At 37.3% G+C, this 15,192-nt stretch overlaps 1 protein-coding gene across 1 annotated transcript in view; it reads left to right on the top strand.

Annotated features, from left to right (window-relative positions):
- The window catches only part of LOC124619922 (1-phosphatidylinositol 4,5-bisphosphate phosphodiesterase classes I and II), a 403,835-nt gene that overhangs the window by 298,288 nt on the left and 90,355 nt on the right, over positions 1-15,192 (top strand). The window contains exons 13-14 of the mRNA XM_047146565.1: positions 1,236-1,445; positions 3,786-4,105. Of these exons, the coding sequence (XP_047002521.1) occupies positions 1,236-1,445; positions 3,786-4,105 (530 nt within the window). The remainder of the gene's footprint in view (positions 1-1,235; positions 1,446-3,785; positions 4,106-15,192) is intronic.

Raw genomic sequence — 15,192 nt, 5'->3', positions numbered from 1 at the left:
AGGTTTCCTAGCATGGGTGATTAATAGTGTGCTTCTGAGTGTTCTGCTAGTTTGTTGCTTCCATTTTATGCATAAAATGAACTAAATATGCTGTAGATTAATGGTACATAAGAAGATATTTAACTTTGTAAGGATAGTTATGGTACAATTCAAATAATTTAGGAATGACCATTCAGTGAGTAGTGTACATATTGAGTCATCAACAGACATACGAAAAAGAAGAATGAAAACCTGCCAACTTTTACAAGCTAACTTTTACAAACCATTTAATGAGCTAACACACACACACACGCACACACACACCTGTGCAACTACGTTGTTATTCTAGACTGAACACACCCGTGCAATTACATTGTTATTTTAGACTGACATTTATAAATTATTCTATTGAATAGAAGCAGTTCTTATGATGTAGCATTCATACCTTTGCTCTGAATCCTTCTCTGTTTAACTTTAAACTTTGATGTAGCTTGTTGTACAGAAGAATTCCTATGTGCCTTACACTGCTCTGTCCTTCCATAACCATTGACTAATTATAGACGTATATTGGAATGGCATGTCTGATGGTGGTTGATGTTTGTAAATTTTTGTGAATAAAACAGATTGTTTCATGAGTATAAATACAAGGCAGTGGCAGGATACTGAGCTCCACAAATAGATTTTCAATGTTGTAGGAGAGAGGCGCTTGTGTCATTATCTTGACTATTCTCTTCTACATAGTAAATATCTCTCTGTATAAGACACATCAAAATGAAATGCGATGTGTGTCACATCATTCTAAATCCCAGACTAAGCTTTGCATACACAAATCGCTGTCATGAACACTTAACTATTGCACTAAAGACAGAACAGCCACACTTGAAAAGAAAATTGCTAGTGTATTTAAAGTAGGAACTGTTTTGATTGCACAACTAAGTAATACATGCCATACAGATTTATTTTACTTGGCAAAGAGAAGACAAAGAATCCAACAAGTTGGATGTAGTGATGTGCTGAGTACACAATGCTTTATGTTAATGGAAAGAAGATATTTCAAGTAATGGAAACATGTAATCCTTTTATTTTATATTTATAAAAAGCTCTTAATTTGTCAAGTAAGTTATAAAGTAGTTCTGGATTACTTGCAACAAATTCTGTACTGTTTATATTATGTATTGCTGAACATATGATAAAAGTTGTAATATACTATAATGTGTCTCATATGTGAAGTTTTTGTTTACTAATTTATCTTTCAGAAAAGAATAGACCCTATGAAATGTCATCTTTTGATGAGAAGCAGGCTACAACACTTTTGAAGGAGAGTCCAGTAGAATTTGTTAATTACAATAAGCATCAGTTGAGTCGTGTCTATCCTTCTGGTACACGTTTTGATTCTTCCAACTTCATGCCACAAGTGTTCTGGAATGCAGGATGTCAACTAGTTGCCCTTAATTATCAAACTCTAGGTAATGTACTGCATTTTATCTTTTGTCTTACTGCCTGACCATTGTTGTTGTATTGATACTATTATTATTGATTTATATGAGATACGTACATTTTGCATTGCTATTGCAGTCTCAGTTGATAGACTTAAATGCGTTTATGTACATGTAACTGTTTGAAATGTGATAGTGATAGTGATGTAATTTAATAAGAGGAGAGAGAGAGAGAGAGAGGGAGAGAGAGAGAGAGAGAGAGACTGGTGTTCTCAGTACCTGTATCAAATCCTATCTTCATCACCCAAAACAGAATTCCTTGCCCCTCTCAATTTATGCAGTATCCTAGTTTACGCATATTACAATTCTGTAGCTGATAGATCATTCCCTTGTGGCTGACCCTGAGTCAAGCAGGACCTATCCCATACCCCTACTCACCACCTCTGCTGCAATTCAGTCACAGAATTTTCTGTCCTGTAAGAAGTGGAGCCATTGTGAAAGCAGTCACATTATATCCTTACAGTGCTGCAATTACTCTTGTAGTGTACTGTACTGGGATGACAACTAACTAGCTGTTTACCTGCATGTATAATCAGTGCCAAATGTGGCTAACCACGGACTCATGTATCCTATTGCTGAACATGCTACCATAACACTAATGACATCAACAGTCTTTTTGTGCCCACGCTATCAGGATCTATGCCCCAGCTCTAGCTCCTCTAAGCTAGACAGGAAAGATCTGTTCCTCCAGCATATCTTATATTTTCATAACACCTTTGTCATAAACCTCCAATTGTCCCCTTCATCTTCTTCCCAGTCTTTTATCTTTAACCTCAACGTTTCATTGTCCATTGTTTTCTACAACTCTTCACCACTACCCTAACATTGTATTATTTATGCCCCCCACTTGCCCATCACCCTGTACACTTTCCACATTTCTCAGTCCTAATTTTTCTTCAGTCACTGACAGCCATCTGCCATCTCATCTGGTCTCTGCATTACCTCTCCAATCCCATCATGCTCATTATCACTCTTCTTTCATTCTCCATATCCCCCCCCCCCCCCCCAATCCTGTTCTTATCAACCTGAACATCCACTAATTCCATTCATAAGAAGTCAGTGTCACCGCAGTTGAGCTTATTTGCGCATCTGTGGGGGTTGTGTGTTTCCTCCTCTTTGTTTTGTACTACAATGAAGTATTGATATCAAACTTTAAAGCTAAAAGTAACACATGCATATCAGTTTATGCAGGATGTCCCAAACCTTTAAGATCAAAATTATACAGATGGCATAGTATCCTAAATTCTGTATTTTGAGCTAGTAAATCAGTGATGTAACATATGTGAGTCATGTGTTTGAAAACTGCTGGTCTTTCGTTACAAGCAATTGCCTGCTGCATCATTATTGGTGGTGTTACTTTGAAAAATAATATACAGTCGTATGTAATATACCATTGTTTGCAGCCCACGACTGGTTTCTCTAGACTGTATTCTTCACAAATGATGCCACTTTGAACTGTGACTGTTTTCCAACTGCTGCAATAGCCCTATCTGAAATGATAAAAAGCCATGCATTGTTCTTAGATCACCAGCAATAATTGTGCATCGGCTTGTTAGCTGGAACTGTACAAAATAAACAAATAGAATCTTATTTTGTGCCTCCCCATAAATAAATAAATGGTGCACATAACTTGTCAATCTTTTGAGATGTACTACTGTTGTTGTTGGAGACTGAACATCTTGTTTCCTGCATAATATTGTGATTTCAACAAGATTGTGTACTAATCCACTTCGATAGTTTATGAGCACCTTAACAACAGATACTCCTATCATCAGACTGGAAAAGGAAGAGGGAGTCTTGTCCTCTACCCAGTGTCATCACCAGATTTCACTCATATGGGTTTTTCCTGTGGAGTTACATGAAGTCATTGGTTCATGAAATGCCTTTAGGAACTGACAATGAAGTTGTTGGTACTGTCATGGCTACCTCTTTCATTCTGTAACAGACAACAGGCAAATTTTTAGATGCCATTGTAATGTGTACACTGAAACTTGTACCCATCACTTTGAACAATAGATGTGAGCTTCAGTAGTTGCTATGCATTGTATTGCACATTTTCAACAGTTATTTCCTTATTACAAAATACTCATATCTTGTATCATCTGTATAATTTTGATCTTAAAAGGACGCCCTTTAAAGAATTTCTGGTCATATATTCAAAAACAGTAAATATAATGCATTATCAGTCAACAATAAAGAGTAGTTGACACTAACATTCTGCATATAGAAAAAGAAGTATATGCTACAAACTTGAAAGACTGCATAATGATGTGTTACAACATTGTTTGGCTCTAATTTCCCCTGTTCCAGACCTTGCAATGCAACTTAACTTGGGAATTTTCGAGTACAATCACCGTTGTGGCTATCTGCTAAAGCCAGAATTTATGCGAAGGCAAGACCGGAGACTGGATCCTTTTGCAGAGTCAACAGTAGATGGCATTATAGCCGGTACAGTCTCAGTACATGTAATCTCAGCACAGTTCCTCACTGACCGTCGGGTTGGTGTCTATGTTGAAGTGGATATGTTTGGCTTGCCTGCAGATACTGTGCGAAAAAAATTTCGAACAAAAATTGTGCCTAACAATGGTATTAATCCCATATTTGACGAGGAAGCTTTCGTCTTTAAAAAGGTTTGTTATTTTTTGTTATGTTGTCTTGCTTTATTGCATGAATCTTGCTTGGTTACCTCAGTAGCCAAGGCACACAAATTAAGAGTCAATACTTGAGAGCTTTGCCACTGTTCATGAAACATCAGTTTCATCAGCATATGGTTATCAGTGTTCATGACACATACACCTTAAGGTCCTTGAATATAATATCTTCAAGATATCTGTTCAGCTTAGTATTGCATTTATAATTGATGCAAATGACTCATAAAACAATGTCTAACAGAGTAGTATGAACAAACATTCAGGAAGCAGTCCTCACACATAGAAGAAGAAAATATTTTATCTGACAGCTGTTTAGAAACACTTTATATCTCCATTAGAATTCATTTGCTGTGGGTCTTCATGAAGTATTAATCATGGGAGTCTCACAGGAACGTGAAATTTTCAAAATGCCCTCTTGAATTGAGTGTGATTCTTAATTTCACTGCTAGTGTTTTGTGTTCCATTTCATTTAAGGGAATGTTGACATATAATTCACATAATTGCTTGTTTTAGTGTGCAACTCATGTCACTTCTTGTGTGCACATGTACCTCTCTCCATTGCCTCACTTAAACATAGCATCAGTTGTTTAAGTAATGATTATGGACTTTGGTGATCACATAACTTCTTTCTGATGTTCATCATGGACTTCACTTCCAGCACAGTGCACTTGACTGGTGACCACTTGATATGTATTAGCAATGTGTCAGTTTAGCTGTTAGACGCTAAGTTGAGCACTTTACTGGCTAGCCAGTGTTACGTGATGACCTGTTTTCCTGCTATTTAAAATGTGTGCGAAAACTACCAGTAACTGATTTTCTGTGTGGCTGCACTTCCCTAGATGGCTTATTCAGCTATGTGTTGACCTTTATTTTAATGTAAATCATCTGTTTGTGAATGAAGCCCTCATTTCAATGTAATTTATAAATTTCTGCAATCAACACCAATGAGACAACATGAATCATTACGCAACCATTGAAGACTGTCATCAACAAAGATTTTCAGTCAATGCTTGATCCAGCATTATTGATTACTGATTTTTAGAGCCTCCACCCAGACTCAGTGCACAAAGTTACATTTCTCTCTGAGTGAATACTCTCCTTTCTTGTTGATCTGTTGGAAGCTGTGCTTTTCCCTGTCCGATGAAGCATGTACTTCATACATGATGGAGCTCCTACCTATTTCATTGCTAATTGCCATTGGCTTCTAAATAACGGATTTTGTGATGAATCGGTAGAAAGATATGGATGAACCCTTGGCTTCTACATTCTCTGGCCCTAAGTCCACTAGACTTTTATCTGTGTTGGCATTTGAAATCTTGTAAGTTCAAACTCTGACACAAGATACACAATGTCTTCATACACATGTTGTGGAAGCCTGCAAAACCATACATAATATTCCAGGGATAAATCAGTGCCTGTGGAATCCATTGTGACAGTGAGTTGATGCATGCATCAGTGTTAATAATGGAGAGCACTTAGAACATTTCATGTAAGAAAGAGTTTCATGTTGTGTGGTTTTGCAGTCTCTTCCTGTGTGTTGCCCTTGATTAATATATTATGAAGAGTTACAGAAAATAAGTTCTAGCAGGGAAATAAATTCTGTCCATATCCATGTGTACATAGCACAATTAGTGTCTTCTTCTGTATACAAGGAATGTGACTTGAATGTTTGGCCTTACCATCTTGTTACACACTGTATTATATTGAGGGCATTATAAATAATACTGCTCTCGTTCGTTGCATGTAAACAACAGGAGAAACTGAAATTATGTAATCAACTGGTATAAATGCCAGTGTTGCATTAATTTGTAATTGTAATTGTACATTTATATATCCTGTAGATCATACATTGTGTGCAGAGAAGCATATGATGATACAGGACAAGTCAAAAATGGAAATTAGATGATACATAGTTAAAATGATTATGACAGTGATCTTATAATGATACAAATGCGCATATAATACATGTGTAATGCCAGGAAACAGAAAAGTGTATAGTTGGACATCTTGTGAAAAATTGAGAATTGCACACTATTTCTAAATAATTTCACATTATTAAGGGAAAGAAACACATAAGCAAATAACATGGAAATTCAAAAAAGTACCCTATACATTTAAAAATCCATTACTAAAGTAAGAGTGTAAAGGTTACACACTTCATTATTAAGGTGTTCGAGTTTACATAAAAAGTACAGAACAGGGACAGAACAAATTTTTATATTTCAAAATATTCATCTATACTATCACAACACTTTTGCATTAAGTAATTATGGACAGCAATTTTAAATTTTGAGGTGTTTTTTATTGCTTTAATGTTATTAAGTAGCTTATTGTACAGTCTGGTTCCTGTTTGCAGTGGTCCATTCTGTTTTAGTATTATGTATGCATGTTGAACATGTATATCCTGCTTTCTCCTTGTTTTATACAGATGGATGCTCTGGTTAGTCGATACAAGACATGCAATTTTCTAATAGTTTCCTAACAAATATTGCTACTTGTAAGATATATATAGACATGGTAGTGGAAGGATGTGAAGTTTCTTAAATAAGGGCTTGCGTGAGCTTCTTGCGGCAGCATTTCCTATGGCTCTTACAATTCTGTATTGGCATGTAAAATTTTTGTTGGCAGATGCATTTCCCCAAAAGATTATGCCATGTCGCAGTAAAGATTCTGCCTGGGTGAAGTACACATTTTTTAGTGTCTCTTTCAATGTGCAACTGGAAAGAATTTTGATAGAATAACAAATTGTATTCAGTTTATTTCTAATGTATTTTTATGTTGGATCTATCTTAGATCTTCTTGGATCCATATTCCAAGAAATTTTGCAGAGCTTACATTTTCAAGGGTTTTGATAAACAACTCTGTCTGGTGTTAGTGGGCATTTATTTAGCACTGTGTGTAAGTGCATTGTAACTGTTTTTTCTGTGTTTATTACTAAATTGTTTCCAGAAAACTGGTCTGTAATGTGGGTGGTACACTTTTTAATCTCATGCAGTAATTCTTCTCTGGTCCTTCCTTTTATTATCACATTTGTATCATCTGCAAATTTTATGTAATTATGGCATGGACTGGTCGGTTCCAAGTCATTGACAAAGAGTAGGAACAGAATTGGTTCTAGAATGGAGCCTTGTGGTACACTGTACTTAATGCTCTGCTTTTCTGAGCAGTAGGACTTTTATCTTGTTCCCTTCTTGAATAGCAAGCTCAACTACTTGCTCTCTATTTTGGAGATATAATTTGATCCATTCATAGGTTAGCCCCCCTAATACCTACAGATTCAAGTTTCTTAAGCAAGATGTAGTGATTGATGACATCAAATGCTTTAGAGAAATCTAGAAATATGGCTGAGATATGCTCTTTGCTGTCTATTGCATTTGCAACACATAAATGAAATACTGATTATGGAGAAGAGTGATTTATTTAAATTGTACAGATCTTTTTATTTCATTTAGATACAGTCACAGAAAATGTTTTTGATAATGACCAATTTCAGTCATATATTGGTCAACTTGAGAATTCATACATATGACAATGCATGTCATGATTGTAATGTACAGAAACTTCCAGTTGAAAATTATGAATTATTAGGAATAAAAGAGAAAAGGTAGAAGCACTGCATCGTTGATATGCACACAAATGAAAGACACAGAGCTTGGCTTGCTTTCAGAATACACTTCCCTTTTATTGCTGTAGGAAAAACATGCACACAAACACACACATATTCACTCGCATGCACTCATCTGTCTACCTACATTGTGGTCAGTCGACTGCCAGCTCTTTACTGGCCCGCAGTAAGTGTATTGAGGTGAAGTGGGTTGAGGTATGAAGAGAGGCAGAGAAGGTAGGGAGAGCATTGAGGGGGGGTTGTCTAGTGGCTTGTGGGAGAGTGGGAATCTTGTCTGTGGGCTAGATAGGGGTGCAGGTAGGGCAGGCATGTGGCAGATGGCTGGGCACACTATTTTGTACACTAGGGCGTGAGATAACAGCACACAACTAGCTAATGTGGGGACATAAATTGGGTGAAGGTACAGGGGCAGTGGATGATGTAGACAAACACACACACACAAACAAACACTCAGTATTGGGTGGGGATGGTGGCAGCATGTTACCGTAGACTTAGGTGAGGTAGGTTACCGGAACGAAGGATGGAATGACTGAACCACGTCCTTTGTCAGGGTTTTGGTTTCTATCTTCATGCCCTGAAATGAGGAACATCCTAACCAAGATACTTCGAACTCTTCCTAAAGTGGTGTTCCACTGCCCTCCCAGCTTTCACAGCATCCTAGTCCATCCTTAAGGGACTCCCACCCCCAGTCCCCTGCCACAGGGATCGTACCCCAGCAGAAGACGCAAATGTAACACCTGCCTAGTCCACCCACTTAGCACTACCTACTCCAGTCTCGTCACAGGCGTATTATACCCAAACAGAGGCTGGGCCACCTGTGAAAACAGTCATGTTATATACCAGCTTTGCTGCAACCACTGCACAGCATTTTATGTTGGTATGACAACCGACTAGCTGTCAACTAGAGTGAGTGGCCACTACCAAACTGCCATCTTGATCCTCCCCACCACCACCAGCTCTTCTGAGCTGCACAGATGGGAGCACACAACTAGCTAATGTGGGGACATAAATTGGGTGAAGGTACAGGGGCAGTGGATGATGTAGACAAAAACACACACACAAACACTCAGTATTGGGTGGGGATGGCGGCAGCGTGTTATCGTAGACTTAGGTGAGGTAGGTTACTGGAACGAAGGATGGAATGGCTGAACCACGTCCTTTGTCAGGGTTTTGGATTCTATCTTCATGCCCTGAAATGAGGAACATCCTAACCACAGCACATCCTTTACTCCCATAACCTTCCTTGCCTAAACCTAAGGCAACTCACAGTCCCTCCTTGCCCCCACCTAATTGTGTGTGTGTGTGTGTGTGTGTGTGTGTGTGACCACATCAGCTAGTTGTGTGCTGTTAACTCACTTGCCCTAATCCATGAAATCACACATCCAGCCATATGCCCCCTTCCCCTCTACCTGCACCCCTAGCTAGCCCACAGACAGTTCCCCACTTTCCCCCCAACCACCTCCCTACCTCCTGCCTCTTTCCATCCCTCACCCCACTCCACTCCACTCCACTCCACACCCCCACCTCACACCAGTACTCTCACCATGGGACAGTAAAGAGCTGGCAGTCAATCGAGAACAAGCAGGGAGACAGCCGTGTGCATGTGAGTGATTGAGTGTGTGTGTGTCTGTCTGTCTGTGTGTGTGTGTGTGTGTGTGTGTGTGTGTGTGTGTTTTCTACAGCTAGAAAAAGGAAATGTCATGATTGCTTTATTTTCCAGATGCCTCCTATGAATTCTGAAGATGGCCAATGTATGATTGAAATTGGTCACAATTGAAAATATATTCTATGATTGTGTCTAAAAAAGTAATAATTAGTGTATGATTGAAATAACAATTTGTAAATTTACGTTTCTCTTTGAAATTCCTTGAAGTCTTTCTACATTCAAGTAGGGCGTCATGTCTAATTTCATTTATTTATATGTTTAATCTTTATAGTGACCATTGTCGATCAGTAATAACTTCATTTGCTCTACTTTCTTGGTTGTTTCCTTTTTCCGGTGTTATATTTTTCATTCTCCCCGCGTCACTGTGCTCTCTCTTCTGTTTGTTTTATCCTATGCCATTGTTTTTTATGCTCTGTTATCTTTCTGCATTAAGGATCATAGTTTGAAAGAAATTTCTTTTAGTTGTTCTCCAAGTTGTTCTTTGATGTTGTTTTTTCCCCAGTTCTTTTCTGATTTATCTGATCCGTGCTATCATGACTTCTTTTTTCCAGAACTATAGTAATATTTGTTTTGATTGCCTGCCTTCTTTCTCCTAGTAATGATTCAGCAAAGGAGAAATCATTGCTTTAATGCTACATCCTATATTCTATATTTAGCTTAGTCGTTCTTTTGTGTAAATGTTGTAAGAAATTTCTTTTCTCCAAAAAGCAGAAGCATTGGGTCACCAAAAGGCACAGACAAAAAGAAAGAAAACTTGCTAGCTTTGCTTTTGGAGTAATGCTTTTTCGAGCTAGAAACACACACACACACACACACACACACACACACACACACACACACACACACACACACACACACATGCCTATGGCCCTGCATGGTGCCAGCTGGACCAACAGTGCCATTGCTGCATTTCGACAGGTGGACTAGGTTGAGGTTGTGGTGGGGATTGTGTCGGGTACGGTTGATAGGGGAAGAGAGGGCCAGGTGGCAGGAAGAAGAAATTCAAAGCGGTGTTTGGTGGCCCAGAGGGAGGCAGCCAGTTAGCCTGCTATGAATTCGGGAAGAAGGGGTGGCAAAGGTGTGGCACCCCATCCCATTTCGTGACCCCAGGTCACCGTCAGCATGCACCTCTCCCTACCAGTTTTGACAACTGTGCGTCGTGTGCCCAGCCATGTACCTGACACCCCTCCTCCCCACATTCCTAGTTGGCAAACTTGTTGGCTCTCTCCAAATCAATGGCCACCCAACCCCAATCCCTCTCCCTGTAACCCACTTCTCTTCCCTCTACTCACCCCACCTGACATAACCTGTACCACAGCCTAGTCTACATGCTGAAATGCAGAAATGGCACTGTTCACCCAGTCTGGGGCATAGGCATTTATATCTGTGCATGTGTGTATTTTACTCTAAATCAAAAAAGCATTTCTCCAAAATCTAAGAGTTCCATTTCTTTCTTTATGAGTCTTTCAATGGCTTAACACTTCTGCTTTCCAGTGAGTGTTCTCCTTTAATCCAAAAATGTTTAGCACTTTTTTTCATTGTTTAACATTTTCCAACTCTCTTTGGTTGTTCCTGAAACCATTATTTTTCTAGTGATTCATCTTTCAAATATCTCTAGTCTATCCATCTTGTGAAATAATGTTAACCACTGGCATGCATATAAACATTTAGGCCTTCCCACTCTAGTACTGTTTTTTAGTCTTGTATTTATAGAAATGTACCTTTCATCCTGCACAGTTTTAGCTAAACTGTAAGCTCTTTCCTGCCTGAGTCTATTACAGATCTTTCTTATTCATTCCATTTTATGAAGTCTCCAAGGTACTTAAATTTACAAACCCATTCTATTTTTCTTCTCTGTCTTTTTGAATGATTTGATGGATTACTGGTGACTATGATTTGATGGATTGCTGGTGACTGGCTTGAATTAAGTTTTCCCAGCTGAAATTATGTGACCACTTCTGTTTCCATTTTAACCTAAAAGATGTTTTTAAGTAATTGCTTCTATTAGATTTGCTGAAGGTGCTGAAAGGCCATTTGTAAATGTTGGGCATTTGACTTCTATTCCACATAATGTAATCCTTAGAATTATTGGTTTTCTTGTGTCATAGCCTGACACAAATTCATGTGGAAACCAAGATCAACATGAAGCCTTGACTGAAAATGCTTTAGGGAGCTAACTGTGGGACCAAATGTAATATGAGCTCATAGCAGTGTCAATGAATTAAGCAAGAATCATCTTAAATGGCAACACACATTTACTCAGAATTCCAAGTACAGCTCATGTCAAACTCATTCTTCAGTTCCACATTTTCCCAAATACCTGTCTAGACAGATACATTCTTCTTCTGAAAGATTTCTTTTCTGCTACCTTTCTGCAGTCTGGGTGGTAAAGAAGACTTATGTAATATTTGCTAGTTATTATTTTATTGGATGTAATGTAATCTATAAAATAATTATCTGTGACCTCAGAAAACACAAGGTTTTTCTTTTTTTCTTTTTTTTTAAGTGATGTCATATTCACCACTGACTGTACTATATATTACAATATTATGAACTTAGGTAATTATCAAGTGGTTATAGCTATGATCAATATAAATGTCAAAGCTATATATGCCAGTGACAAAACACCATTCGTGTTTCACAATAAAATCCATAAAAATTCTGTGTTACAAAGTAACTAAAAATTACTCATGTGCTAAAAACACAGCATTTGCCAACATTAATAAAATGAATAATAAGGATGTGAGCCTCTAGGGCTCCTGTCAGCATTTACCACATACACAATTTTCTGTATAGTATAAAAGACACCACTTCATTATGAGAACATATCATAAAACTAGTAGATAAATACAACCTTCTTAACCAATTTCACTGATGTGTAATGGGTGAGGTTAAGACTCTTGAAACTAGATTTATGCTTACTGTGCATGCCGAAAGTGAACACCATACTGGTTAAAAAAAATAATGAGAATCAGCTTCAAAGTATTTACATCATTTCCAAGACCTACATTTAAGATGTATGCAGGTGTCTGTATTCAAAGCCTTTGATAGCATAGACAAGTATACTCTTAGGTGTTAAGCTTAAGGTAAAGGGAAAAATGAGGACTATCACACTTTATTAACAGTGGTAAAGAAACAGACACATATTTATTATCAACTAGAAAATAAATTCAAATGCTACACAGTCATGAATGTACATACAATAACATGTGGCAGCTACAAAAGTTCTCATACTAAATGGTTTTATAAATTGTTATAAAATGTCATGTATTGTATTACTGAAAGAATTGGATGTAAAATGTGGGGCTCATTCAGATGTTATATCACAATGAATCCACACAATGCAAATAGCCTTGACTGTGTAATTGCATTAGTTGTTTACCGTGTGTGCTGTCTTTCTGCACGTGCCTTTGGGTTCCACAGCAGCGCAGACATACCCTCATAGTGTATATATGCAGACTGAAATGACAAATGGAAATTTTTACCAAGGCTGTGCTCATTAGGTGGATGGACTAACCACTACGCCACAGAGGCTTTGCGCAACTGAATGGGTAGTGATAATCTGTGGAGTTGTGCAAAGCAACTGTGCCAAGGTGACACAGTGGTTAGCACATATGCCTAGTGAGCATGAGAGCCGTGCTTGAATTCTGGCTTTGGTACAAATTTATCATTTTATACCCACATAGGGTTTTAACTGTCATGCACAGCAATCTATGACTGCTTTAGTGCCTTGAAAATGACAGGATGTTCACCTGATGAAAAATCTGTGATGTTGAGGACATTTCTCCTCTGTTTTCCTACAAGTTTTTTGAATGTTCCACTCATTGCTGTGAAATTTGCTTTGCATTTACTTTTGGTAACAGTCAACAAGTATGGCATCCTCTTGCACAGTGTTTCTTGATAGTTCAATCCAGATGTAGAATGTACTCTTTATTCTGATATGACTGTGGTGTCAGCTGTTCCATACATCTTTTAAGACAGTTGCTCACTGCCATGTTGAACAGTGCATGTGTGTTTCCTCCCTGTGACTGTAGTTTTTAAACATGCTTCAGGTGAATTGTCGTGAGGAGAAAAGTTACCATGTTGAGTAGACCCACTCATTTCTTAATCATTGAAAATGAACCAGTGGATTGCATATAAACTGTTACCAACTTTGGATGAATTTCTGTGTGTGATAAATCATCCAAAAATAAGAATTTTATGATTACTTGATATTTTAATATCTTCACTGAATGAAACATGTACAACATGACTATTTTAGAAAGCTGTATATACGAAACTATTCTGAGAATAAAGTTGACACTTAACTTGCTTTATTGTACAGCATGTGCTAACATAACAAAAACAAAATTTCATTGATATCGATGCCATCTTTTTTCCAAGCTTACAACTTTTTGTGTTCTGCTATTTTGTGGGATCTACGGTTACACATTCTGAAGCTGATACTACAGTTATTATTAAGTTCATTAAGCAGCAGTGCTAGTACTTTTTTTTTTTTTTTTTTTTTTTTTTCCGTATTCCATTAATCCGTATTGTGATAAATCACAAGGATGTGGAATGAGTCATGATTACATACAACAGATATAATACACATATATAAAATGACAAAAATGTACCATAAGATTATGAATAAGTTTGTAGGTTAAAATCAAATCAAAGGTATAGCTCAAGTAATATAAAACAATACCTAAAAAGGAAATATAGTACATTTTCCAAATTAAACAAATAATACACATATATAAAATGACAAAAATGTACCATAAGATTATGAATAAGTTTGTAGGTTAAAATCAAATCAAAGGTATAGCTCAAGTAATATAAAACAATACCTAAAAAGGAAATATAGTACATTTTCCAAATTAAACAGTTAATGTGATCTATAGCAAACAAATTTTTATCAGTATAAAAAATCATTGCTTTATCTGTAGATACTCATCAAGAGAATAGAAGGAATTTACCATTAGGTATTCTCTCAATTTACATTTAAAAGTAGGTAAGACATTAATGTGATCTTTAATACCTGATGGAAGGGAGTTGAAAATTTTTGTGGCTGAATAATGAACACCTTTCTGAACAAGACTTAAATGTTTCAGATCCCTGTGTAGATCATTTTTAGACCTAGTATTATGATCATGACATTCACTATTAGTTTTAAAAAGAGATAGGTTGTTAGAAACAAAAATCATCAAAGAAAATATGAATTGAGAGGTAAGTGTTAATATTTGTAACTTATGAAACAGACTTCTGCAAGAATATCTTGGATGAACACCACTCATGATTCTAACAGCTCTCTTCTGTGCAGTAAATATTTTTTTGGCTAAAGGCTTGTTGCCCCAAAATATTATGCCATACGACATGATAGAATGAAAATAACCAAAGTAGGCAGCTTTAGTAGCGTCCTCATCACCAATGGGGGTGATTACACGCAGAGCATAAGTTGCCACACTGAGCCTTCTATGTAGGTCTAAGATATGCTCAGACCAGTTCAGCTTGCCATCAATTAGAATGCCCAAGAACTTAGATGATTCACAGTGTAGTATATTTTGGTTACCACAGTTTAAGTGGCATACTTCATTTTCTTGTTGAGATGTGTGAAATTGCATATACTGAGTTTTCTGAATGTTTAGAGTTAGTCCGTTGCACTTAAACCAGTGTAGGATGTCAACGAGTACAGCATTACATTTATTTTCTAGGTCACTGTTAGTTCGACTTTCAAGCAGAATAGTGGTGTCATCGGCAAAAAGAGTAAATTTACACTCGGTGTCTGTGCAAAGT

This window comes from Schistocerca americana, chromosome 6 (genome assembly GCF_021461395.2).
Source record: "Schistocerca americana isolate TAMUIC-IGC-003095 chromosome 6, iqSchAmer2.1, whole genome shotgun sequence".
Lineage (NCBI taxonomy): Eukaryota > Metazoa > Arthropoda > Insecta > Orthoptera > Acrididae > Schistocerca > Schistocerca americana.
Note: the sequence above shows the minus strand (reverse complement) of the source record. Positions and strands in the feature narration are given on the sequence as shown.